The following is a 25,974-nucleotide window of genomic DNA, read 5'->3' as shown; positions in this document are numbered from 1 at the left end:
TTCAAACATTCCACAATGATTACATTTTATAAGAATTTGTATATTTGTATTTTGAATTTGATACTTGTCAGTGTCAGTTAGACAGTTGTGTTAAAATAAATATTTGGCAGTCGACCAAAGTCACCAAACACACACACAACACACAAACACCACACCACAAACAACAAATATGTCACAAAGAATATTTATTCTTTCAACATGAAATTATCAGGACTGTATGAATGAGATTGCATTAAAGGATAAAAAAAAATCAAAGGAACACAACCAAACTGTACAGCAAATTAAAAAGCAATGTAAAAGAATATTAACCTTTTCCTAACCCTACCACAAGTGGAAATGTATAATGTTTCAATTTGTGAGGTAAACCTGATCAAAGTAATGTAGTGGACGACAGTTACCGCCCGGTGATTCAAGACCAATACGTTAGACAGCAAACATGGGACATGAACACTCTATAATACTGCTCAAATTATGCTCCTGTACAACCACCGTTTTCTGTCGGCATGCATGACCTCTGGAGTGACAGAGTTCAATAGGTCAATATTATTTGTGTAACATCCGACTGAAATTGCACAAGAAAACATGGCTTTAATGAAGTTGTACAATATTATACCGTTGTCCGTTGATGTTAAAGGACAACGTGCTGTTGATAGCTATTACAAATAGACAGCACAGGCTAAATCAGCGGTTCCCAACCTTTTCTGGATCAGTGGCCACCTGAAAATGTGTGTTCACAGCTCACCCATCTGGCTGGCTACTTACATTTTGGTCGGGAACCCCTTTTGGTGTTTTAAGCATTATGTTATCTTTAGCTATTGAAAAATAGCAGATCTACAAGCTCATAGCACGGCACCGAGTGCCACGCTACGAGCTTGTAGGTCTGCTATTTTTCAAAAATCGCGAAATGTGGCGCAAATCTTTATATATTCTTTCAGAGCAAACGTTTTTAACTCAAATCTTTGCTTCCGGGAGGTCCCTGAAACAACATATTTTGAGATGGGGGTCGGAGGCCAATTACATATCATTTTTGGGTTCCTTGACAGGAAATATTGAGCATCACTGATACAGAAACATAGGTATTTCAGAAAACTGTCAGGATTTATAAGACATTTTTTAAATTTCGACGTCAGGCCTAAATGGGTTAACACGGCAGGCTGTCAATGGCTGTCATGCTCAGGTGGTCAGATGGATGGGCCCTGTGCATTTTCAGATCATGTTTATTTGAATGATCAATCGATTGTGTTCCGGCTTGCATAAATGGAACTAAGGTAGTATACTTTAAGTTTGATATTCATCAATATCAAAATGAAAACGGGTTGAAAAAACAATAATACCAGGACCCCTTTTTACATTATGTTTTAATAATTTATTAATGTTATATTATCATTAAAAGCTTAGTGTTTGCCAATTATTTGGGAGCACACCCTCAGGTAGGGAGTCTCTATGCTAAACAGTAAGCAACAATCCTTCCTGGTGCTAGCCCCACACTACGGCTATTTATCATTTCACTCCCTCGTGACTTATGACTTATATTCTCATGGAAAACATTTATACAAACTAAATAAGTTACACATTTGAAAAGAAAATTCAAGTATTTAACCTGGATAAATGGCTGGGACATAAATGTTAAGAAAACAATCCCTGCAGGAAAAACAAAACAAAAAACGCCAATGAAGCAGTGAGCTGGTTACCACAGCGCAAATATGCCACATAACTCCCTTTCTTGGTCAGTTTTTACACTTTCAAACCAAATCATATGAGAAATTTAGTTTATTAATGTATGTATGTATTAATGTATATTCCAAACAACAAGCTAGACACATTAACCGTATGGTTAAGCTTTTTTAAAATATGTTTCTGTATCATGAACTAATAAATGTACAAAATATCAACCTCACTAAATGAACTGTATTCCATACAGCTTGTGTTATGCCCAATTAAAATGTATAAAATAAACCTAAAATTATACGCATTTTCTTTAGGTGATATTTCCTAGCTAGACACAACCAGTGAATCTTATGGTTAATTTGGTTTACACTGTCAATTGAACTTTACACACTGCTGTTTTGATCATCAATTTTGATCATCAAACAATAAGGAAGTTTGCAAATAAACTTTTGGTATGTCTGGACACATTGAAAGTGAGAGAAAATCATGAGTAGGAAAATAAAAACAAAAATATGGCACAATCGGGTCTGTATTATTGCTGTGGTAACCTAATACATGTAAAACATTAGCAAAAATAAAAATAAAAAATGCTATTTTCATTGACTTCATCACTGATCTCCACAACAATAAAGTAGCAATTTATTCCCTTTCTTTTGATAAATTTGGCCTGAGACCTTGTTACAGCACAGCACAGAGTATGTATTAGAACTGATTGCATGGGACATGCAAACAATTGCACCACACTAAAAGCTAAAAAGATATTCTACAATCTACCTTAATCAGTAAGTCAGACTCAGGATCAAAAAGAGGGTTGAGATGTTTTGACAGTCAACGCAATAGGCCTATCTCACAGAATTTCCCCGCCCCCTTAATACGCCCCCTTTCGGGGTTAGTGGTGATAGCGTGACGTCACTCCATAGACGATACATGTTAACAGAGGTAATTTAAGAAGTCTACAACTTTTGTTTTCTCAAGGTAAGGTTTGTTCTATCTGTTCGAGCTGTTTACCATCTTGTTTGCTTCATAATAATATTGGTCTGTCACATTTTTACATTAGAAAATGTACTTAGATTCTCCAGAGAAAAAAAACGTGTAAATGCTAATGTTAAATGACACCACTATTTACCGGAAGTGGGCGTGGAAAGCGGGCTGTGAGATAGGCCTATTATAACAGACTGATATCATCTGAAATACTGGTTCATGGTCAAAGCAAGATTCAGATTCCACCTGAGAAATCACCTGAGAACTTCTGTTGTATACCACCAGACTGACTATATTGCAATCTCTCATTTAGGACGTTCTGGACAAGAGCATCTGCTAAGTGCCTACTAGCTTGCTTTTATTTACTACTAGCGAATCTGAGTTTCTGAAACACACAAAGGTCATCTGGGAAAGTTCTGCTTTCTGAACCCAGGGTCAGAACTAAATGTTTGTTTAGGCGCAGATAAGTGAGTATATATTATTTTTTGCTACTAACTGTAGTAAGTGCTATTGTATTTTTTGTGTGTAGTATTTCCAAGAGCACTCTAGGATGAAAGCACACTCCAGTCACCTTTAACTCAACTTGCAGTTGTTCCACAATGAGTTCAAAATAACAAATTGTGATCAGGCTGACAGCTCTGAAAACTCTAATATACACTGCAAGGTCCATTTAGACTCCGGGATTTAGTTGAGTGCCAGTTTGTGTCATTTCACTATGTAACTGATATCTAAAGAAACGCTGTCTAAACTCCAGCCAATAACATAAATCCAGTAAGCTTACTGCATAGCACACAGGGAAATATTATATTGTAACTGAATCTTTAATGTGAGCACTTGTCATGCAATGCATTTACAATATGTAGGCTTATTGCCTGTCCAAGCATCATCACAATTGATCTGTTGTGCGCTTTGCTTTGGCTCCGAGTGTAAGATGGGGCCTATTAGTGACGTCATTGTCACCATCATCATTGTCATTATCAACACATCATCAAGTATTTCATCAGCAGCTTGGCTACTGTTTTGCCCGATTCCCATTTACTTCGTTGTAAAGCTGTCTAGGAGGCCCAGCCCAAATAAGTACTGAGTACTTATGAGCTATGCCAATGGACATCACAGCTCATGAAGCTTTGCTAATAACATCACATGACCTCCTCAGGAGGATTGCTAACACTGTCCTTCTCCCATTCAACATCCGCTGATTAGTGTCTGCAGCTATTTCTCACCCCCCTAGTGGCGAAAACTTCTGGGAATCAGATCAGCTATTTCTATGCCATCAACCCCAAAAGTGAGGCAGGCTAGAGAGAGCAGAATTAGAGGGGAGAAGGGCAGTCCATGGCTCTGAGAGCCGTTTTACAGCATTCATTACATTTAGGCTAAGATCTTACTGTATGATAGAGGACCACACCTCTATCATTCCTCCCTTTTATTCTCTTCCCTCTTCAGCATTCCATCCCATCATCACTTTCATACCAGTCCGAGGGGGCGTCTGTCCCAAAGTAGCGGTCTCCAAAGTTTCCTGGAGATTAGATAGAGCGCAGAGAGAGAACACGAGGAGATGATATCAGGAGAATATACACAGCTCATGAGGTGGAATTAAATGAGAACGTTGGTTATGCAAGTACCAAAAACCCAGTTTCTACAAGCTATCATCCCTCAATAGTGATACAAGCTATCACTTGTGCGGTTCACTTGTGCGGCTGCGCTGGGCAATATGGACAAAATCAATATCATACAATGTTTTACTAAATACCTCTATGTGATGATATCATATTGTGATAATATTAAAAAAAAAGTCTAATACACACAATAGGATTATATTTCCCAGCACTATCATGCAATCAGTCTAATTAAGAAACATCTACGGTCACACACTGTGACACTACACAATGGAACAGCTTGCTAATTCTAATATAATTTATAACACGCACGCCTCGCTGGGCACCCAGACAAGCAGCACCTGTCCTCGCTCTGTGACCTGACAACACGTACGGCACGCCAGAGCCACAGATGAGCTCATCAGCCCAGTGTCATCATATCATCAGTGGAGTGACGACAGACTGAGAGATGAGTAGCGGGGACCCCCATCCGACGATGGGGGTATTTTAAGGACGATGATTGGGGGGGGATGGTCGGGGCAGGACAGAATTAAACGGCAGGACTGAAACTGAATGAAACCATCAGGACCAGATCATCAGAAAAGAGAGCTGAGCCAGAAGACAAAGTCAATCTTTATTTCTAGCAGTCCTTTATCTATGGTCATCATGACATGTGGACCATTACTGAAAGAATGAGATTGCGGATATAAGTGACCGAAATGGGTTTTCTCAAGAGGATGGTTGGCATCTCCCTTATGCTGAATTCACACCAGCAGTGGTAGACAACTTCCACATTCTGAGAAAAAGCAAAGTAAAATGGCAACTGGGCAAGGAACAACTGCCCTGCTGTGGCAGGAGGTGCAGACAGCAACTCTTTTTACTGTACTGTACAAAACAGTAACAGATACAATACAGTTGCTATGGCCAAGGCTTAGGATATGCACTGCAACGTTAATTTGTGCAAAAATAGACGTCAAGCTATGTTAACCCCATTCAACTGCTCAACACACCAAGAGTATATAAGTTTACAAAACAAAATGCCCAAACACCCATCCCTAATTGCCCAGCTCTGGCTGATGTAAGAGGAAACAAAACAGTGTCCCTCTCTCACCGATGCCTGGGATGATGTGGAACTGGTCATTGACGTCCTTGTCGACAGCAGTAGTTATAATGCGGACCTTGGGGAAGGCATACGCCACAGAGTGGACCCCCATCTCAGCCATCAGCAGAGACAGTAGGAAGATCTTGTCCTCTGGTACATCATGGTCCTGCACACAGTGAGACATTATTGATAAACTGTTGGTTTGGCCTTTAAGGAAAGAAAGCTGTCTATAACTTCTAGTATCGTTTAATTTACAGACACAGAAAGCGCCCAGCAAAATCCAGTTTAATGCAACTCTGAGTGTTTTCAGATTTCATCGTTAGTCCACTTCCACAGTCCAGATTCTACAACAACAAAAAAGGAGATAAAAGGCAAGGACACAATGTTGTATACTTTGTAAAATAAAGCTGAAGAGAGAGGTTTCTTTAAATCATAAAATCCACTCTATTTCCAGGCACTGTGGAGCTGGGTTGAATTGTACTTTGTGTGTATTCAATGTGTTGCATGAATCTTATCTCTCTATTTGGAGACTCTTCCGTCTCCAAATGCAAAATTCAGCAGCCAGATTGCTGACCAACTCCAGAAGGCGTGACCGCATTACTCCTGTCCTCACCTCCCTTCACTGGTTGCCGGTTAGTTTTAGGATTGATTTAAATTTTTTAATGGCCACTTTTAAAGCCTTGCATGATTGGCTTGGCCCCCAGCTACATTAAAGATATGCTGGAGCAGTGGAGCCTCATAGGCCTTAGATCGACAAACAAGGCTCTTCTTTTTTGCATAACCCACCCGTCCCGTCCCGCCACAGGAGCCAGCCCGCACCAACCTGCCCCGCAAAACAATATATTAATCAACAACCCGCCCGCCCCACGGCCCGCAAAAACAAAAAAACGCTATTAATATTAAGTTTCGCATCGCATGCATAATCACATTTGCTTGATTGCCAGAGAGAGGTGACGGTCCCTCGGATGAAAATAAAACTTAAGCCCAACACTTATACACATACGTGACATGACATAGGCCGCCGCCTATCTGTTTCGGAACGGTTCACTTCATTCAGCATGCAGTGTAGCTCTCCACTCGAAATTAATGAATCTCTGCATGTTCGATTTTTTAGTTTTGTGCCTATACTTCGACTTCGTTGCACGGCGGTGCAGGTACCGCACACCCAAAATAGCCGCTCTACAAGCATTGTGAGCTTGTAGATCCTGCACTGTGTGCATGCCTGCACGGTCAAGCGCCCAATTAAGAAAGATTTAATTCAGATGCGCTGATGACGCCGGCCAGGTTCAGACTTAGAGCCTCAGAGGGGCGAGAGCCGAGAGGGGAATTGTTTTAACATGCAGTTCAGGATGGAGAGGACACTTTTCTCCGACGGTCAAAAAGGCAGGGGCTAAGCCCCCTTTCATAAGCACAAGATGAGCAACAGAACAAGCTGATGATTTCAGCAGGAGGAGTAGGAGAGCAGGAATGCTTTCTTTCTCCTTTTTTTTACCGTTACGTGATAATTGCGCTGAAAATCTTGAGTCGTCGGCCCGCCCCGCGGGACCTGCGGGCAACGGGCCGGCCCACGCATCACTACTGCCCGCAGTGCCCGGGCACCTAAGCCAGAGGCCATAAGACACATCAGCTTACTGTGTGTTCTTTTAGATCACAGCTAAAAACTCACCTGTTCACAATGGCTTTCACTTGATTTATTGATTGATTGATTTTGTTCACCTATTTACACGTTTTAATTTGTTTAATTGTTGATGTTTTATATTGCTACACTGTATTTTATTATGCTATTGTAAAGCACTTTGTAACATTGTTTTGAAAAGTGTTTTATAAATAAAGTTTATTATATTATTATTCTGCTCTACTTTCAGAATATTTTCCTAATCTAAGGAAACAGCAGATATCATAGTTTCAACTCAGGCAAGGAGAAAAGATTGCTATAAACTCTGCCAGTGTCACGGTAGAACACTGATAAGGAACATTCTATGACTTTGAAAGACTGAAAACCCTGCAGGTGGACCAAAAACAGAAGAGTAAATATTGAATTGCCCTGAGCCATTGGAAACTGACTGGACTTTGCCCCTGGCAATGTTTACCGTTCACATTTAGAATGAAGGTTTGAAACGAGAACCGCTTGGAATTGTGGGTCCTGTGACACGGGTTGCATACGTTGGTTAGACATACTATTACTAACTGATTATTTCCTGACAGCACTGTCGCTCCCGATTACAACTCACCCGTGGCTCCCGGCATGAGTGGCAGGTTAAAACTAACCCGTGGCATCCTGTGAGGGTAGGTTTAGGGTTTGGGTTTTGGGTAGGGTGTCGGACTGTAAGTACGTCAGACCAAACACATGCAACCCCTGTGACACGTCACACTGAAACCCTGGTCAATAATTTGTTTAAAACTACGGCATGTTTGCAGTCTAGGGTTCACCAGGAGGCGGCCTGTAACAGTGCTTACCAGCAGCTTCGAAAACGATTGAATAACTAGTGTAGACATAAAGGATTATTTTACACTAGTGTAGCAGAGTGGCTCAGAGCTTCTGCCTGATGGCCTCAAAAGTCTAATATCTCCTCCAGTCCAGAGGGATATCCCTTTGGTCTAGTGGTAAGTTGTTGGCCTTTCGCGCGGGAGGCCCGAGTTCGAATCCCGGGCGTTACACTAGCATCTCTTTTCTCTAGCCATATCTAGATCCCTGAGTGCCTCTTTATCATTGTCTCTTTATCTCTCAAACCCCCGCCCCTTTCTCCATCAGTCTATCCACCTCTTATCATTTAGGTTTTAAATTGTGACACTGATGACCCCTACAGGTTGGTCTTGGGACTGGCTGGTCCTAGAGATGGTGCTGAAACAACATGCTCCTCTGCTTCACATGATCTGAATGCCTCTTTTCACCTGCCAGTGAGGAGCTTCACCAGGAGGACGTAATACATGGAGGAACACCATGATTCCTTACAGTTCAACACGCCCTTTTGTACCGCTGTAGCCCCCTCAAGGACTCATGGGGGGCCCCGGACCCCAGGTTAACAACCACAGGCCAAATGTGTGTCAACTAATGTCTACTGGTAGACACTGCTTGGAGTTCTAAAGACCCCTACAATGCAATTATGTCAAAAGACAGAACAGAATATAATACCACAAACACACTAGAATAGATCCTTTCATGGTGCTACACATGCACTGTAGCTGTAGAGCGGTGTTAAACCTACCAGCAATACCCTGACAGCCATGAGGGCAGCCGCTCCAGTGGACACAGTGCTGTCCATCAGAATGACGTAGTCTTCACTGACGTCCTTCGGCAGACGCAGGTAGTGGAGCTGGTGCAAAGACACAACAGGGAGTTAAAGGGTGTTTCTTTGTCTTGTTTTTGAAGTTATATTGTGTTTTTTTGCTAAGATCCTATCCCTGTGTTGTTCGTGAACCAGACACCACCAAAATAGGTGGCTAGAGTGCTAGCCAGTAAATTCCTCTGTCTCAATGATATCCATTTGTAACTGTGAGTGTACGAATGCGAATTGACCCATACGGAGCTACATATATAGGACATAGGACACACCACCCCCCGTCCTACCTCAGGTTCTACTATAGAGGACATAGGACACACCCCCCGTCCTACCTCAGGTTCTACTATAGAGGACATAGGACACACACCCCCCGTCCTACCTCTACAGAGGACATAGGACACACACCCCCCGTCCTACCTCAGGTTCTACTATAGAGGACATAGGACACACACCCCCCGTCCTACCTCAGGTTCTACTATAGAGGACATAGGACACACCACCCCCCGTCCTACCTCAGGTTCTACTATAGAGGACATAGGACACACACCCCCCGTCCTACCTCAGGTTCTACTATAGAGGACATAGGACACACCACCCCCCGTCCTACCTCAGGTTCTACTATAGAGGACATAGGACACACCACCCCCCGTCCTACCTCAGGTTCTACTATAGAGGACATAGGACACACCACCCCCCGTCCTACCTCAGGTTCTACTATAGAGGACATAGGACACACCACCCCCCGTCCTACCTCAGGTTCTACTATAGAGGACATAGGACACACCACCCCCCGTCCTACCTCAGGTTCTACTATAGAGGACACACCACCCCCCGTCCTACCTCAGGTTCTACTATAGAGGACATAGGACACACCACCCCCCGTCCTACCTCAGGTTCTACTATAGAGGACATAGGACACACCACCCCCCGTCCTACCTCAGGTTCTACTATAGAGGACACACCACCCCCCCCGTCCTACCTCAGGTTCTACTATAGAGGACATAGGACACACCACCCCCCGTCCTACCTCAGGTTCTACTATAGAGGACATAGGACACACCACCCCCCGTCCTACCTCAGGTTTTACTATAGAGGACACACCACCCCCCGTCCTACCTCAGGTTCTACTATAGAGGACACACCACCGCCCGTCCTACCTCTACAGAGGACATAGGACACACCACCCCCCGTCCTACCTCAGGTTTTACTATAGAGGACACACACCCCCCATCCTACCTCAGGTTCTACTATAGAGGACATAGGACACACCACCCCCCGTCCTACCTCAGGTTCTACTATAGAGGACACACACACCCCCGTCCTACCTCAGGTTCTACTATAGAGGACACACACACCCCCCGTCCTACCTCAGGTTCTACTATAGAGGACACACACACACACCCCCCGTCCTACCTCAGGTTCTACTATAGAGGACACACACACACACACCCCCCGTCCTACCTCAGGTTCTACTATAGAGGACACACACACACCCCCCCGTCCTACCTCAGGTTCTACTATAGAGGACACACACACACACCCCCCGTCCTACCTCAGGTTCTACTATAGAGGACACACACACACACACACAGCCCGGTCCTACCTCAGGTTCTACTATAGAGGACACACACACAGCCCGGTCCTACCTCAGGTTCTACTATAGAGGACATAGGACACACACCCCCCGTCCTACCTCAGGTTCTACTATAGAGGACACACACACAGCCCGGTCCTACCTCAGGTTCTACTATAGAGGACACACACACAGCCCGGTCCTACCTCAGGTTCTACTATAGAGGACATAGGACACACACAAACCCCCCGTCCTACCTCAGGTTCTACTATAGAGGACATAGGACACCCCCCGTCCTACCTCAGGTTCTACTATAGTGGACACACACACACCCCCCGTCCTACCTCAGGTTCTACTATAGAGGACATAGGACACACCCCCCCGTCCTACCTCAGGTTCTACTATAGTGGACACACACACACCCCCCGTCCTACCTCAGGTTCTACTATAGAGGACACACACACCCCCCGTCCTACCTCAGGTTCTACTATAGAGGACATAGGACACACACCCCGGTCCTACCTCAGGTTCTACTATAGAGGACACACACACCCCCCGTCCTACCTCAGGTTCTACTATAGAGGACACACACACCCCCCGTCCTACCTCAGGTTCTACTATAGAGGACACACACACACCCCCCGTCCTACCTCAGGTTCTACTATAGAGGACACACACACCCCCCGTCCTACCTCAGGTTCTACTATAGAGGACATAGGACACACACCCCGGTCCTACCTCAGGTTCTACTATAGAGGACATAGGACACCCCCCCGTCCTACCTCAGGTTCTACTATAGTGGACACACACACACCCCCCGTCCTACCTCAGGTTCTACTATTGAGAACATAGGACACCCCCCCGTCCTACCTCAGGTTCTACTATAGAGGACACACACACACCCCCCGTCCTACCTCAGGTTCTACTATAGAGGACATAGGACACCCCCCGTCCTACCTCAGGTTCTACTATAGAGGACACACCACCGCCCGTCCTACCTCAGGTTCTACTATAGAGGACATAGGACACACACCCCGGTCCTACCTCAGGTTCTACTATAGAGGACATAGGACACCCCCCCGTCCTACCTCAGGTTCTACTATAGAGGACATAGGACACCCCCCCGTCCTACCTCAGGTTCTACTATAGAGGACATAGGACACCCCCCCGTCCTACCTCAGGTTCTACTATAGAGGACATAGGACACCCCCCCGTCCTACCTCAGGTTCTACTATAGAGGACATAGGACACCCCCCCGTCCTACCTCAGGTTCTACTATAGAGGACACACACACACACACACACCGTCCTACCTCAGGTTCTCCTGTGTCGTGGTTGGTCTGGATGAGGATCTTTCCCAGACGGATGTCTTTACAAACGGCCATGAGAGCCTGCTCCATCGTCTCCCCTGCCCTCAGGATGGACACACCTGTGATCTGCGACACACACACACACACACACACACACATACACACAGTGAGTGTTGGGCAGGAGCCAGGAGTGGGACAGAGGTGCTGTGGGGGCTCCTCAATGGCAGGTGAGCCAGTAGCATACAACAAAACACAGAAATGTGTGTGGGGAGGAATACATTGATTACGACAAAAGCAGTTAAAAGAAAAGACAGGCTCACAGTATAATAGTTACATATTATGAACCACTTGAATCCTAGCATCCCTATTCTGAGGAAACATTCAAATATCATAGCAGGTCTACAAGCTCAAGCTTATAAATCAGCTAATTAGAGATTTGGTGTACAATGGGGCAAAAACAAAATCACACTTGTGCACCCACTGTATTTATATCGGCCACATAAGTCGTCTCACATCGTCAATGTTTGTTCAGGACGGGAACCCTTTTTGGTGTTTTACACCTTCAGGACGGGAACGCATTTTGGGGTTCTTGTTGCTATATACAGTATATTTATATTAGCAGCATAATATTTTTGTAATGTTTGAGGGTATGTCCAGCTTTGAGGGTGTGTGTAAACACAAACATTGTCCCAACACAATTAATGGCCATTTTTGAGTGATCACAAAAGTGAGGACGCAAATTGTGATTGGCCGGAATGAGATGTGTGATGATGTAGGATGATAAGAGCGCCCCTCACTTCACACGGGTGTGATTTTTGAGGGGTGCTAGCCCATCCTATGTCCAGCTTGTCCTACACAAACATTACATTCCCATTGACAATGAATGGACAATTTTACGTCATGACTCATGATGATGTATGATGACAAGAGCTCACTTCACACGGGTGTGACTTTAATAATATTTGAAAAATTTCAGAAAACCTAGTTCAGGATTTAGGAGCTTGTGTGTGTGTGTGTGTGTGTGTGTGTGTGTGTGTCTTTTCGGTCTAACACAGTACCAGATTTCCAACTGGCGGAAATACCCATAAAGCCAAGGCATTTTAGTAACATGCACCATTAGTCAGACTGCCTGGTCATGATAGACAGGCTGGTCATCTATAAGAGGGTCTGTGTGAGTTTCTGTGTGACCGTCATTTTTCTTTGTGTCCAGATCAATGTTAATACTTCTATGCACACTGCCAGTAGGCCACAGAATTACCTCCAATAATTCCAGATAGACAATTGACAGAATTCAAATTTAAAATATTAAATGGAATTATTCCAAATATGTCAAATTTGTAATCAAAGCTTGTCCCTACTCCAGTAGGATACAGAACATATCAAATTTACAGTAAAAACTGTCAAATATTATTTAACACAACCTATATTGACAGATGTAGTAAATTTGATATTAAGAATAGCAAAACTGTTCATCTTTAAAATGTGGATGAGATACAAAGATAACCACCAAATATTTTATAAAGCAGACAGGGTGTCCCCTTCTTTTCACAGTCAAAATGGATCTTCTGGTATCCTACTATAAATGCACCACGTCTCTGCATGTGTACGTGTGTACGGTTGTAATGCACGTAACTCGAGAACCGTTTGACCCACCGACTTCACATTCGACACACATGTTCCACACCCCCACAGGGAGTGCAGTGCCAGGTATCGAGTCGGTCGGACCCACGGTTCTCCAGAACCACCACAAAAGGCTCTGGTCAGGCTCTGCCAGTGGGCCTAATGAGGCCAACTCCTTTTACCTGGGCCAGGCTCTGTCAGTGGGCCTAATGAGGCCAACTCCTTTCACCTGTGCAATTTCCAGCCTCTGCCTCAGCCAATTGAGGCTCAACCAATCAGGCTCTGCCAGTGGGCCGAATTGATTGCCAAGTACACTTTTCAGTTTTCAGTCTTCACACACACAAGCAGTGCACATACACAGATCTCCATGTGGGACACCGGCTGACAGTTAAAACGGGTGCTATGACAACGTATATCATTAGGTTCCCAAGTTGCATCGTTCCCAAGTAGGCCGGTGGCCGACTGCGACGGGCACGCACAGGTCTTGTCCTACTATAAATGCACCACATCTCTGCATGCGTGCGTGTACGGTTGTAATGCACGTAACTCGAGAACCGTTCGCCCCACCGACTTCATATTCGACACACACGTTCCACACCGCAGGCAGTGCAGTGCCCGGACTCGAGTCGGTCGGACCCACGGTTCCCCAGAACCACCACAAAAGGCTCTGCTCAGGCTCTGCCAGTGGGCCTAATCAGCCTAAATCCCCTCACCTGTGCAATTTCCAGTCTCTGCCAATTGATTGCCATGGCGACCCCGCCCACACCTGACAATTGATTAGCCTACTTAACCAGTCCACTTTTCACAGTCAGTCAGTTTGCCCTCTTCACACACAGGCAGATCTCCATGTGGGACACAGACAGACAGTTAAAACGGGTGCTATGACAAGTTGACAACGGGTATTATTAGGTTCCCAAGTTGCATCGTTCTCAAGTAGGCCGGTGGCCGACGGGTACGTCCAGGTCTAGTGAATGTAGATGTCAAAATTAGCTTTTGTGGTTGTTGGATTAATAAAGCACCCAAATTAAATGAAAGTTTTATAATGATGTGATCATCCTCAAATCCTGCCCAAATTTAGAGTCACGTGTCATCGATACGTCATTGACAAACTACTTTATAAATGACTGACGCGAACAGGGCAGTTAAACTGCTATAAGACCTCACGAAGAAGAAGAAGGGCAGTGTTAAGGAATATGGCTACAATCAAGGCAAAATCTCTGAGGGCAATGAACAATCAAGAGCTGTCAAAACAGCTGGATGACCTCGAGAACGAGTTTTGCCAGCTTCGTGTGGCCAGAAAGACAGGCGGAGCTGCCTCCAAAATCTCAAAGTATGCTGTTGTCCGCAAAGCAATTACCAGAGTCCTGTTTGTCATCCACGAGAAACAGATGGAGGAACAAGATGCGTACTACAAGGGCAAGAAGTACAAGCCCCTGGACCTGAGGCCCAAGGTCAGAGCTAACCGTCCTCAGCACATGATGGCCAGCCTCCAGATGAAACAGCACCGAGTGTGAATCTATGCGTTCAAGGTGGAAGAAAATTAAAAAGAAATGAAAACGACTGACGCCACAGTCTGAGTTTCATATTGGAACCACGCCAGTCTTATGCAAGTAAGTAGCGTTCTGCGTGAGCCGTGCCCGTGAGGCAGCTTGATGTACAAGTTCATCTCCTGGAAATGACACTAGTATGTCGCAGGGACTTGACCCTCAATCCGATCCTTTTTTTGTCTTCGGTATGACCCCAACCGGGGATCGAACCCTGACCTCCCAATATCAGGACAGACACTAACCGCTAAGCTGGTGCCATTCCATGGATCCAAATCATTTGATTAAGAAAAAGCATGCTGTAATGCATGCAGTCCTCTGCACGCCACGCATTACAACAGGCTTAATTTAAAAAAAAACGTACAAGACATTACCCCTCACAATCACACTCCCTGTTGAACAACCCCATAGGAGTCCATAGTGGAGTGACAATTCCTTCTTGGTGCCAGCAACAAAGAAGGAATGGAACCTCAGTGGTATGCAGGAACTTTACCTCTGCACAACAACAAAAACAATCACAATCATGTGAAGTGTGGCTGCCACATGATGTCACTGCTTATTAAAGCAAACATTAAAAATCCATAGACTTGGCTGCCACATGACGTCACGAGTCGGGGCCTATTTGTGGGCGGGGCTTGCTGATTTTTGATGGGGAGCATGAATAAGATAAACATTAAAAGTCCATAGACTTGTCTGCCACATGACGTCATGTCTGAAAGTTAAGAGGGGATAGCAGTGATCCTCAAAAACAAGATTACAAAACTGAAAAACTTTAATAAAACTATGCGGTGGCGGCGCTGGGTGTGCTGTCCTTTGCAAGCAGCTCCTCGGCACCACCAACAAGGTTTTGCTGGCAGCAATGAAATTTAGCGTCTCCTGGATGATTTTTTTTTGGCCAGTGGTCTCTTCATCTTGTAGTTCATCGGTGAGTGGCTCAATCTACTCCCAGAACACCTTTTATACTGTACCTGCTGGCCGAGTACAGGTGGACTTGCTTGGACCTTGGATTTTAACATCTCTCCACAGGACATCACATTTAAGTGCAGATGCTTTCAGATTCGATATGGACTTGCGGTTTAATGATCAACACAACGTGTCGGTCTTTCCGATGAAGTCAAAACAATGGCATAAATGTGCCTAGGTGGACGTACTCGTTTGCCGCTGAGCCTCTTGCCCTCGTAGATGGCCCCCTGGGGTGTCTCCACCAACACAGGCTGCAGGGAGAGAAGGGAGAAACCAGTACGTTATTAGATTTGCATGTACTGTAACAGAAAAAAGTGGGACGCCTACTTCAAACACACACACACACACCACACACCTTGAGTGGCAGGAAGGAGAGGGCGTGCTCTATCAGTAGCCTCATCAATCTCTTGGAATAGAAGATGAACTCATCACGGTTTGTCTCCTTGTTCCTGCATGGGTGCATGTGTGGACAGACACACACACACGCGCACACACGCGTACACACAAAATAAAAAAATCACACACACACACAAAATATAAAAATCACACCTGTGTGAAGTGAGGGGCGCTAATATATTAAAGTCTAACTCATGTTGATTATGTGATGTAATGGAGATGTAAAACAAACGGTGACAAAACAAACATTAAATTATCTTTATTGTTGATGGCATTTAATGTTTGTGTTAGGGACAAGATGACGTACATTTTCCCTTCATTGTCAATGGCATTTTTAAAACAAAAATTTAACTAAAGACAAACATTAAACCTCCTTCATTGTCAATAGCGTTTTAAAAAAAACATTTAACTAAAGACAAACATTAAACCCGTATATAGGAGGGGCTAGCGCCCCTCAAAAATGTGCATTCTCACCTGATGATGGTATGCAAGCCGCGGACCTGTGGCGTGTTCCCTATAACGCTGAGGGTTTGGGGTAAGGGCTGGTCTTGGTGAGCAGAGGCCAAGGCTGACCTACACGGATACAGTGGCATGTGGTGATGATCATGAGCACTTGACATAACGGTACACTAGGTCTGCCCCCACTAAATGAGCTCTTAGTGGACAAATAGCTTTGGGTCTGACTCAACAAAATCCAGAAAGCTGTGTAATTGGCTAAGTGCAAAGACACTACTCATAATTGCCTTTTTTGTGCAAAGACATACTTGACAATTTGAACTCCTACAGCAAATAAAGATTAAAATGTTTCCCAAAACACTGTCAAGAAGTCTTAAGAACCCGACCAGCTATCTTTATATGACCCAGTTAGATGGGGACAGTCCCACCGTATGGCACACAGCCATGGCCAAAATCAGGCCACTTCAATCATGATGCCTTCCAGGCATTTTCCACACCAATGCAATACTTAAAATGTCCTGAAGTGGGATGCAGGGAAGTAACTAAGGCGTGACATTCTCCAGGACTCATGATTGAGTGGACAGCAAAGGTAATGAAAAGTGAACGTAAAAAGTAAAAAAAGTAAAACAGTCAGTCGTTTTACTTTTCTCCCTTTAAACAATAGTGAGGCTGAGTGTGTGTGGGGAGGTTGCCTGCATGACCTGGCAACAACACCACAGGGATATGGCTGTGTTTAGTCATTAACCATTTACACAGTGCCTGCTGAGTTGAATATGCTTAATAGCATGGTCTTGCAACCAACCAAGTTGGGAAGTTCCAACAGCCACGGTTTCTAGATTTAATTATTTCATAAATATTCAAAGTAAAGTGTACTGTCATATTTTTAGGCCAGCTTTCAAGCGGCGGCTCCCAACCCAAAGGATTTTATATCAGATTGTTGATGATAATGTAATTGAAATAATGACTCTGTTAAGGAGGTTACATCATGCCTGATCATCTGAATATCTGATGCCCTGAATTACTGTGCATAATAGCCGAATGCCCTGCTTAGTTGTTGCCATTGTAGTTTGAAAAGTCATGAATTCAGACAACACAGCGTATACCATGACCATCGCCTTCAAAATATCACGAAATCCCATTACCAAAATCAAGATGCAAAGCAGATTCATGTTGGAAATGCCTCTGTCACTAGTACGTTACCAACCATTATTAGGAAAAGGTTTGTTTAATTCAGTCGGTGTGTACGTACTGTATATGAAATGTTATCATAACATCCATATAAAGGGGAAAATAGCGCAGGAATATATTCAACCAAAAAAAAAACGTGCTTTTGAGACTACAAAAACGGAGGAGATGCAGGGTTGATCCTCACATAAGCCAGCGTTGCTTCCTCTGGACAGGTTGACAGATATTCATTGGGCGAGGAAGAAGAGATGAGAGAACAAAGAACGAAGCCAAGGGAGAAAATGTGACCAGAGAGGGAATAAAAAGACAAACAGAAGAAGTAGGAGAAAGAAGACAAGACTGTTAGAACATGGAACGTGAGCAGCCTCTCGACATCACTACAGAGCCCTGGGCAAAGCCGTGTGGTGGGATTCCCATTTCTTCTAATTTGTTAACCTGTAAAACACAGATCTTAGGTAGGGGACTAGGGGCCCCCAATCACTGGATCATTACTTGAAGCATGATGGGGATGCATCCACCAATGGAACCTACCTGAGAACAGTGGGTGCTATTTTCACACCCATGAATACCACCTAACCAATCCTACACTCAGCAGCTACATAGTGTCAAAAGAAAGTGGATTGGTTGATTGGTGATTGAAAACTGGCTGGTCATAGGGCAGCTCTAAGAGAGAGATGATGAGACCCTCGTATTATATAGCATCAGAGAAACTTATCTGTGAGGTTATTTCTGGAGCTCAGCGTGCTACTTCAATTCCAATGTCAGCTCACGCCGGTGTTGACTTGATCAGCAACAGCAAAACAGCAAAGATAAAAGGAAATTTGACAGAAATGTGTCTCAACGAAAAGGGATATTAGAATGTGTAATCAATATGGAATATTGATTTCAAATACGTGAAAAAATCACATATCTCAAAACGGTGCTTCTTTAATCTTTATGACTAATCTAAATGCAGGAGATATTTCTGGCGCATCCATGCGATGAATTTAAAAAAATGTTTTAGTTATAGCTGCTCAATAATAGCAACCCATCAGGTTGAGAACAACATGTATCTGTGAAAGCAGATACATGTTGGTTCGTTTTACATTTTGTCTTTGCTGCTGCCCAAACGTTCTGAAAGGAGAGTGCTAATGGGACAGAGCGGAGGAAGGAGGAGCAGAAGAGTGGGAGAAGAAGAGGGCTGGGGCAATCGTACCTCACTGTGATCTCACGCTGGGATGGTCATACAGAATTCAGCCAGTCAGTCAGTGGGATAACACACACACACACACACACACACACACACACACACACACACACACACACACACACACACACACACACACACACACACACACACACACACACACACACACACACACACACACACACACACACACACACACACACACACACACACACACACACACACACACACACACACACACACACACACACACACACACACACACACACACACACACACACACACACACACACACACACACACACACACACACACACACACACAGTGAGAGAAATTAAAAAACGACTCATAAAATGGAATGAGCTATTCCAATGAAACGGTAACCTCACCGCCACCCACAGAATAAAGGTCCTTAAGCCATTAAGACCTGAGGCCGATTCTACAAACTCCTTCTAAATCAATGTCATCAATGTGTCAGTGATCCCCTCAAAAATCACACCCATGTGAAGTGAGGGGCGCTCTTATCATTATACATCTCATGAACAACTGAATTTATGTGATTGGTTAGCCGAGTTGCTCGTCTACATATGACGTAAATTTTCCTTTGGCATTTAATGTTTGTTTTGCCACAAATGTGCATCATATGTGCACATATGACTTAATTTCTCCTTTCATTGTCAAGGGTAAATATGAGACGTGAGGGGACAAAAGCTGTATATAGGAGCGCGCCTCAAAAATGAATTTACGTCATGTGTGTCTGAGCAAATCTGTATTTTCGTCCTACACAAAGTTTAAAAATTCCCATTGATAATGAATTGAGAATTTACGTCATGTGTGTCTGAGCAAATCTGTATTTTCGTCCTACACAAAGATAAAAAATTCCCATTGATAATGAATTGAGAATTTACGTCATGTGTGTCTGAGCAAATCTGTATTTTTGTTTTTGTTAAAAGAGATAAACAATGGACTAGGAAACCGGTAGCTCATTGAAATGCCAGGTATAGACTGAGAGACTGGTCTATGTATGGCACTCGTTCAATAACAAGGACCAGTGAGCACTGCAGGCATTCAATTTAAGATTTGCATATTGCCTCAGTAGTAAAAGGCATAACATGTGGTAGTCTATTTATATCTGGCCATAGGTAGAAATCCCATATTCTTGGCGGCTCTGTGTTCACTTGCCATAAACTATGAAGATTGAATTCATTAGAGTGCATACCGCTGCCTAACACTATACAATTGTGAAGATATATCTACCTGAGATATGATAATGATTATGTAATTATGCCCTTGATTTAGACCTTATCGACTCAAAACAAGCAGCCGACTGATCATTTCCACCAGCATTTGTCCTCAATATTGATCTTGGTAGTACCTTTAACTTGAACCTTTTCCACCGTGTGTGTGTGTGTGTGTGTGTGTGTGTTCGTTCACCAGTAGGACGTAGCGCAAGGAAGGTACACTTCATTCACACTATAAATTGAGCCAGAAAGTTCTAAGTTCAGAGTTCAACATGTCCAATGTATTTACTGGTAATGTAAGGTTTACTTTCAACTAGCAGTTACATGTTCTAGATCAGCTATTTTCGACACGCACAGACGTAAAAACTGTCTTATCACTGAACTACAACTGAACACTTTTCACACCATAGACCAAAACCGACGATTACACACACGTACACACACGCACACACATACACACAAAACACAGAAAGGGGGCTGATTGAGTGCGATGGAAGCTGTGACTGACAGGCATTTAGCAAGAGCATGACAATGTGTCATGCTTCATGTGCTGTGTGCATGTCTGCATGCGAGTATGAGCACATAGCTTTCATATAATACTGCTCTGTGCATGAGTGTGTGTGTGGCGCATGAGTGTGTGTAAGCGCATGAGTGTGTGTGTGTGTGTGTGTGTGCACGCACGCACGCACGCACGTACGTGTGCTTGTGTGTGCGAGATAGATGCCTGATGTGGTGCTGATGGATGTGTATCGGGCCTGGCAGATCATCGTTTGGTACGGTTCATAAAACGTCTGGCTGACAGCACAAGGGAGACAAGATGGAGGGCGCAGCCCACTGCTTAGCATGGATAATGAGGAGCAGCCCACTGCTTAGCATGGATACTGAGGAGCAGCCCACTGCTTAGCATGGATAATGAGGAGCAGCCCACTGCTTAGCATGGATACTGAGGAGCAGGTTCACTTGGTTCACGCATGTGTAGTATTAACACACACACACAGAGTATATATATATACAAAACACACCTTTATTGATTTGGTGTGTAACAATACATATGTATTCGTATTGAACCGTTCGATACGATATGCTATTCTCTTTATAAATCAACTTTGAATAATGTATAAGAATGAATCGGCACATTTTTGTAGAGGGAGACACACGGACAGAGATGGGAATACATATGTACAGTACACGCACAGCGTACAGTGCACACACACACACACACACACACAGCATACAGTACACACACACACACACACACACACACAGTACACACACCTTATCCTTATAAATGCCCCTGTCTTTGCTATGTACTATGTTCACTCTGATGCACCCTGGTTTCACCATTAGAGGGTGCTAAAGGCCATGGACTAACTTGGTTCAAAATGTTCTTAAATTTGAAAGAAAAAAGGAAAATAAATCCCCCCAATGTCCGACATTGGTGTTTTCAGAAATTGTAATACATTACATGTAATACATTAAAGTAAAAATGTAAGAACGGTTTCATGGATGAGGCCCAATTATTTTATTTTCATGTTTTCCATCAGCAGCCCCATTTTCCCCTACTATATTCTTGGGCAGAAACAAATTTGAATATTTAGAAACAAGGAGAGAATTAGACACTTTTAGGCCTGAATATCTATTGATCTACCAATGGAAGCCTGAAGGCATCATTTACCGTGGTTCTGTGGTGACATACTAAATCCAACACGGGTTGTGCTTATAACCACGCCCCCGGGCAAGTTAAGTTTACTGAGGTCAAGGTTAGGTTTCTGGTTTAAGGACTTCAGTGTTTTGTACCATACTATTGGATGTAAGTACAGCACAAAGAATGTTTGCTTTCGCCATCTTTGTTGAAGAAGAGTCTGGGCAATTATGATTTAGTCTTACTAGAAACACTAAAGGTTTCTAAATCTTATATTTAGATTTAGTCTGACTTAATCTAGTTACCTCTGAGGTAAGGTTACTGGAGGTCAATGCTTAAAATGTGATTACCTTTGAGGGGATTGAAGGCCTATTCATAGTCTGGATTTTCGGTGGTGAGGTGACCACCGCTCCGGTGGTGAGGTGACCACCGGACTCGACCGGAGCTGTAATAATGTGGAGCGGTGGTGAGTAAAACCAGAGAGAAGGGCTTGGGAGAGCAGTGGTTTGCTCTTTACCATGGCTCCGTGACGTCATGTTGTAGTTGCTTAAGTATGTTTACCTACACCCATTACCTACCCCCATCAAACCCATTAGTGTCAACCTCAGACCATCAGACCATGGTCTGATTTTGAATATAAATGGCTTTGTGTTTATGATATTGCCCTTGCTCTGCTCTAATTGAGAGGGATTCAGTGGTTTTGGATTCAGTGGTTTTGTTTGTTCCCCGGTTTACCATAAAGGATTGGTATTGTTTAGGTCCTGTGGAAATGTGGTGAATTTCCATTCCCCCTCTGTCCAGGTTTGATTGGATTCGAATCCACAAACTTCCAAGGCACTAATTCCATGTGCCATGTGTTTTACTGAGGTTAAGGTTAGGGTTAGGTTTAGGCTGTCAATCACAGTGACTGGCCAATCACAGCGCGTCCTTGCACAACCCGTGTAGGCTTTGGTACAGTATGTCGCGGTTCTGAAGTAATCACCATCAACCACTCACTGACTCATGATGTTAGGGGGCAGTGGTGTAATGGTGGTTTTTTGTTTTGGTACCACAGCATTTTAATGAGGTCACGTACACACCTCGTACACGCACGCGTGCGGCTACATGTGAGTGTATACACAGAACAGCTGATTGCCTAGTATGAGTTTTAGACACGCAAACACACAAAAGTAGACTTATGACAAATTAATTCTAACGACCATAAAACAACAGTAACAACACACTACCAGCCTTTACTAGCACTATAATACTGTGTTGAAAATCTACTGGTTCGGACCAGTGGTGTAATGGTGATTTTCTTTCCGGTACCACAGCATTTTAATGACTTCACGCGTATGCACACGCCTACATGTGCATGAGCATGCGCACGGAACAGCTGATAGCCTAAGTGTATATTGTTTATAGTGTATGAGAGTATTAGACACACAAACACAAAAGTAGACAAACTGCTTTACTGCGCTGCAGTAGAGAAACTAAAAAGTTTGCTTTGGACGAATCTCTTCTTTGATGGTGGAGGAGGCATTCCTGTTGCGTGCAGAACACCACAGAAGCAGTAACCTACTGGAGCCATACTGCTGTGTTGCTTAACGTGTATGAGAACGTGCGTTCAGGAAAATAGTTAAACCTGTTGTTATGCAAAGTAGTAGCCATTTGATTTGGGCATGGTACTTGACACAGTGTGAGAATAGGCGCACCCACCGGCAGTAAACCTAGACCACTGGGTACTTGGCGCGTCTTGGATAGTCTCGGAACCCGAGGTTAGGTTCGTCTTCTCTTGAATCTAGAGGGACACGTTTTATATCTCATGTTGTGTTTATAGCAGACTCCTCACTCTAATGTGCACTTGCAGTTTGGGCAACTCCAAAGCAAACTCCACATGCCCCAACATATTTACTTGCCATAGTGTCAAACCCTTACCCCTGGTGGTTAGACTGGCATATTGGCCGATACCAATATGACAAAAAAGGCCCGATACCGATACTTTTCCGATACCGAAACAGTATCGGGAAATCTCTAGCTGCAACTATCGAGTTGGTGTTTTAATCGGATGGGTCCGGAGATCATGTGTGCCGATTTTTGTGAGATTTGGATAAAATATGTAGGAGGAGCCAAAAGTGTGTTTTGGAGAAAATTCAAATTTGCAGGATTATTTTCCCTGACGAAAATGGGCGTGGCCTATATGTGGAAATGCATCATGACCCAAGGAATCCATGGAAAAGGAAAATTTGATTTTATGACTTACGGTTCAAGAGTTATAGGGAAAAACGCAAAGTGGGCTGTTATAGCGCCACCATGAGGCCGACCTGATGTAATTCCTTTTCAATTAATTTTCATAATTATTATTAACCTCCCCCCAAGTCTTGTAAATATGGCGCTTACGGTCTCCAAGGGAAAAAAATATTTAAATTTAGTCTTCGATTTCCCCATTATAAGTCTATGGAGAACTAATTAATTAATATCAATTAAACTATACAACGGATCTCTTAGCAAAATACAAGCACACGATTCCCGATGAAGCCGGTCGATTTGACATATGGCTCGAGTGTGTGCGGCAAAAACTGTGGGAGGAGTAGTATCCAAATGTACAAAAACAATAGTGTGGTTGCCCTGTTAGGGCAACCACACTAATGATGTTGTGTGCTGCCCTACCTTCTCCAGCTGACTGTGGACGTGCTGCACAATAAGGTCCAATGCTACAAAGTTCTCACCACCTGAGAGAGAGAGAGAGAGAGAGAGAGAGAGAGAGAGAGAGAGAGAGACACACACACACACACACACACACACACACACACACACACACACACACACACACACACACACACACACACACACACACACACACACACACACACACACACACACACACACACACACACACACACACACACACACACACACACACACACACACACACACACACACACACACACACACACAGGAGTGTTACTTCTAAAAGTTGTCCTGCAAAGGTTTCTTTCTTACACTTTCAATGTTTCAATTAACATTCCAGATTGCAATGGAGTCATAAGGCCTCTCATGGAATCACAGAGAGTCTCATTGTCATCATCAAGTGCTTTTGGGCCATGACTTGACTGAAATGGTTAAGGTTTCATATACTGTAAGTAAGAGAATACATCCATTACAAAAAGACAGCACAAGCTATATTTAATTATTCTATTAGGATATAGAACTCTGATCCCACTTAACGTTATGCCTTTGCGCCATAGGCAGCAACATTAGCTTGCGACTAATGGAGAAAATCTATTATGTTCTAAATATATTCTGTCAAATGGTTACTGGTTTCAAACTAATGGCAGGAACCAATGAAACCCAGCTAATGGATGGAACTAATATTGCACAGTAAATGCAGTTTCATCCAAATAATTCTTAGTACTGTATGTATCAGCTAGTGGTTGCATTTTAGTGTTCTTTCATTAGACTGGATCAAGGAGGCAATGCTATGTGGGTATGGTTGCTGTTTTGTAAATACACTTAAATATTTTATCGGACTATGGGAGCCAACATCATAATATAACATCATAATGTTTTTGTAGATTGTAGACAAAAGTCAAGTCTGAAAGCCAAGTTCAGCATTCAAAAATGGGATTGAAAAATGCTATTGACCAGATCTGTAGGTAGCAGTGTTGACTGAATACAAGTGTCTCCTTCTCCTGTCTCCTTTAAATATTAAAATATCAAAACTAAACAAATATGTTTGGCTCCGCATCAGCTATCAAACGTCATTTAACTTTGCATTTGTTTAATATGTTGATAAGATGATAGGATTTGTGTTACGCTGCGGCTGCTGACCTCGTTAAACACTACGTAATTAATGTTCACTGCATAAACGTCAAGTTCCATATGTTGCCCATCGTGCCCACATACTGTAATGTTACAGTACCTACAGGCTTATTTGGTTACAAAAATGCTTAGTTGTTTGTAGCCTATACTCTGTCATGCATCATTTACTGCGAACAGCAGGGAATGTCAGCAGTGCAGTATGGAATGTCAGCAGTGCAGTGAGCACTTGAGCAGCCAGTAGGCTAGCATTGGACTGTGACCAGTGTTGAATCTGTGCCTCCACTTATTAAGATATAGACGCAAGGAGTCTAAATGAATGTAGTAGCTATACTATTCTGATAAACATTTATTCTGTGCATTTTTCATTTCGGGTTAGGATACAACTGTATTTCTGCCGTAAATAAATAAATAATTTAATTAATTAAAACCGG

At 43.5% G+C, this 25,974-nt stretch overlaps 1 protein-coding gene across 1 annotated transcript in view; it reads right to left on the bottom strand.

Moving 5' to 3' along the window:
- Positions 1–178: 178 nt before the first annotated feature.
- Positions 179–25,974, bottom strand: part of LOC306941433 (uridine-cytidine kinase-like 1) — a 39,823-nt gene continuing 14,027 nt past the window's right edge. The window contains exons 7-15 of the mRNA XM_079526896.1: positions 24,392–24,453; positions 18,869–18,885; positions 16,507–16,605; positions 15,992–16,085; positions 15,825–15,887; positions 11,513–11,635; positions 8,553–8,660; positions 5,356–5,512; positions 179–4,165 (exon numbers count right to left, since the gene is read on the bottom strand). Of these exons, the coding sequence (XP_079383022.1) occupies positions 4,089–4,165; positions 5,356–5,512; positions 8,553–8,660; positions 11,513–11,635; positions 15,825–15,887; positions 15,992–16,085; positions 16,507–16,605; positions 18,869–18,885; positions 24,392–24,453 (800 nt within the window). The 3' untranslated portion in view covers positions 179–4,088. The remainder of the gene's footprint in view (positions 4,166–5,355; positions 5,513–8,552; positions 8,661–11,512; positions 11,636–15,824; positions 15,888–15,991; positions 16,086–16,506; positions 16,606–18,868; positions 18,886–24,391; positions 24,454–25,974) is intronic.

This window comes from Electrona antarctica (genome assembly GCF_951216825.1).
Source record: "Electrona antarctica genome assembly, chromosome: 17".
Taxonomy (NCBI): Eukaryota; Metazoa; Chordata; class Actinopteri; order Myctophiformes; family Myctophidae; genus Electrona; species Electrona antarctica.
The sequence above is the reverse complement of the archived record's forward strand: the minus strand, read 5'-3'. Positions and strand labels throughout refer to the sequence as shown.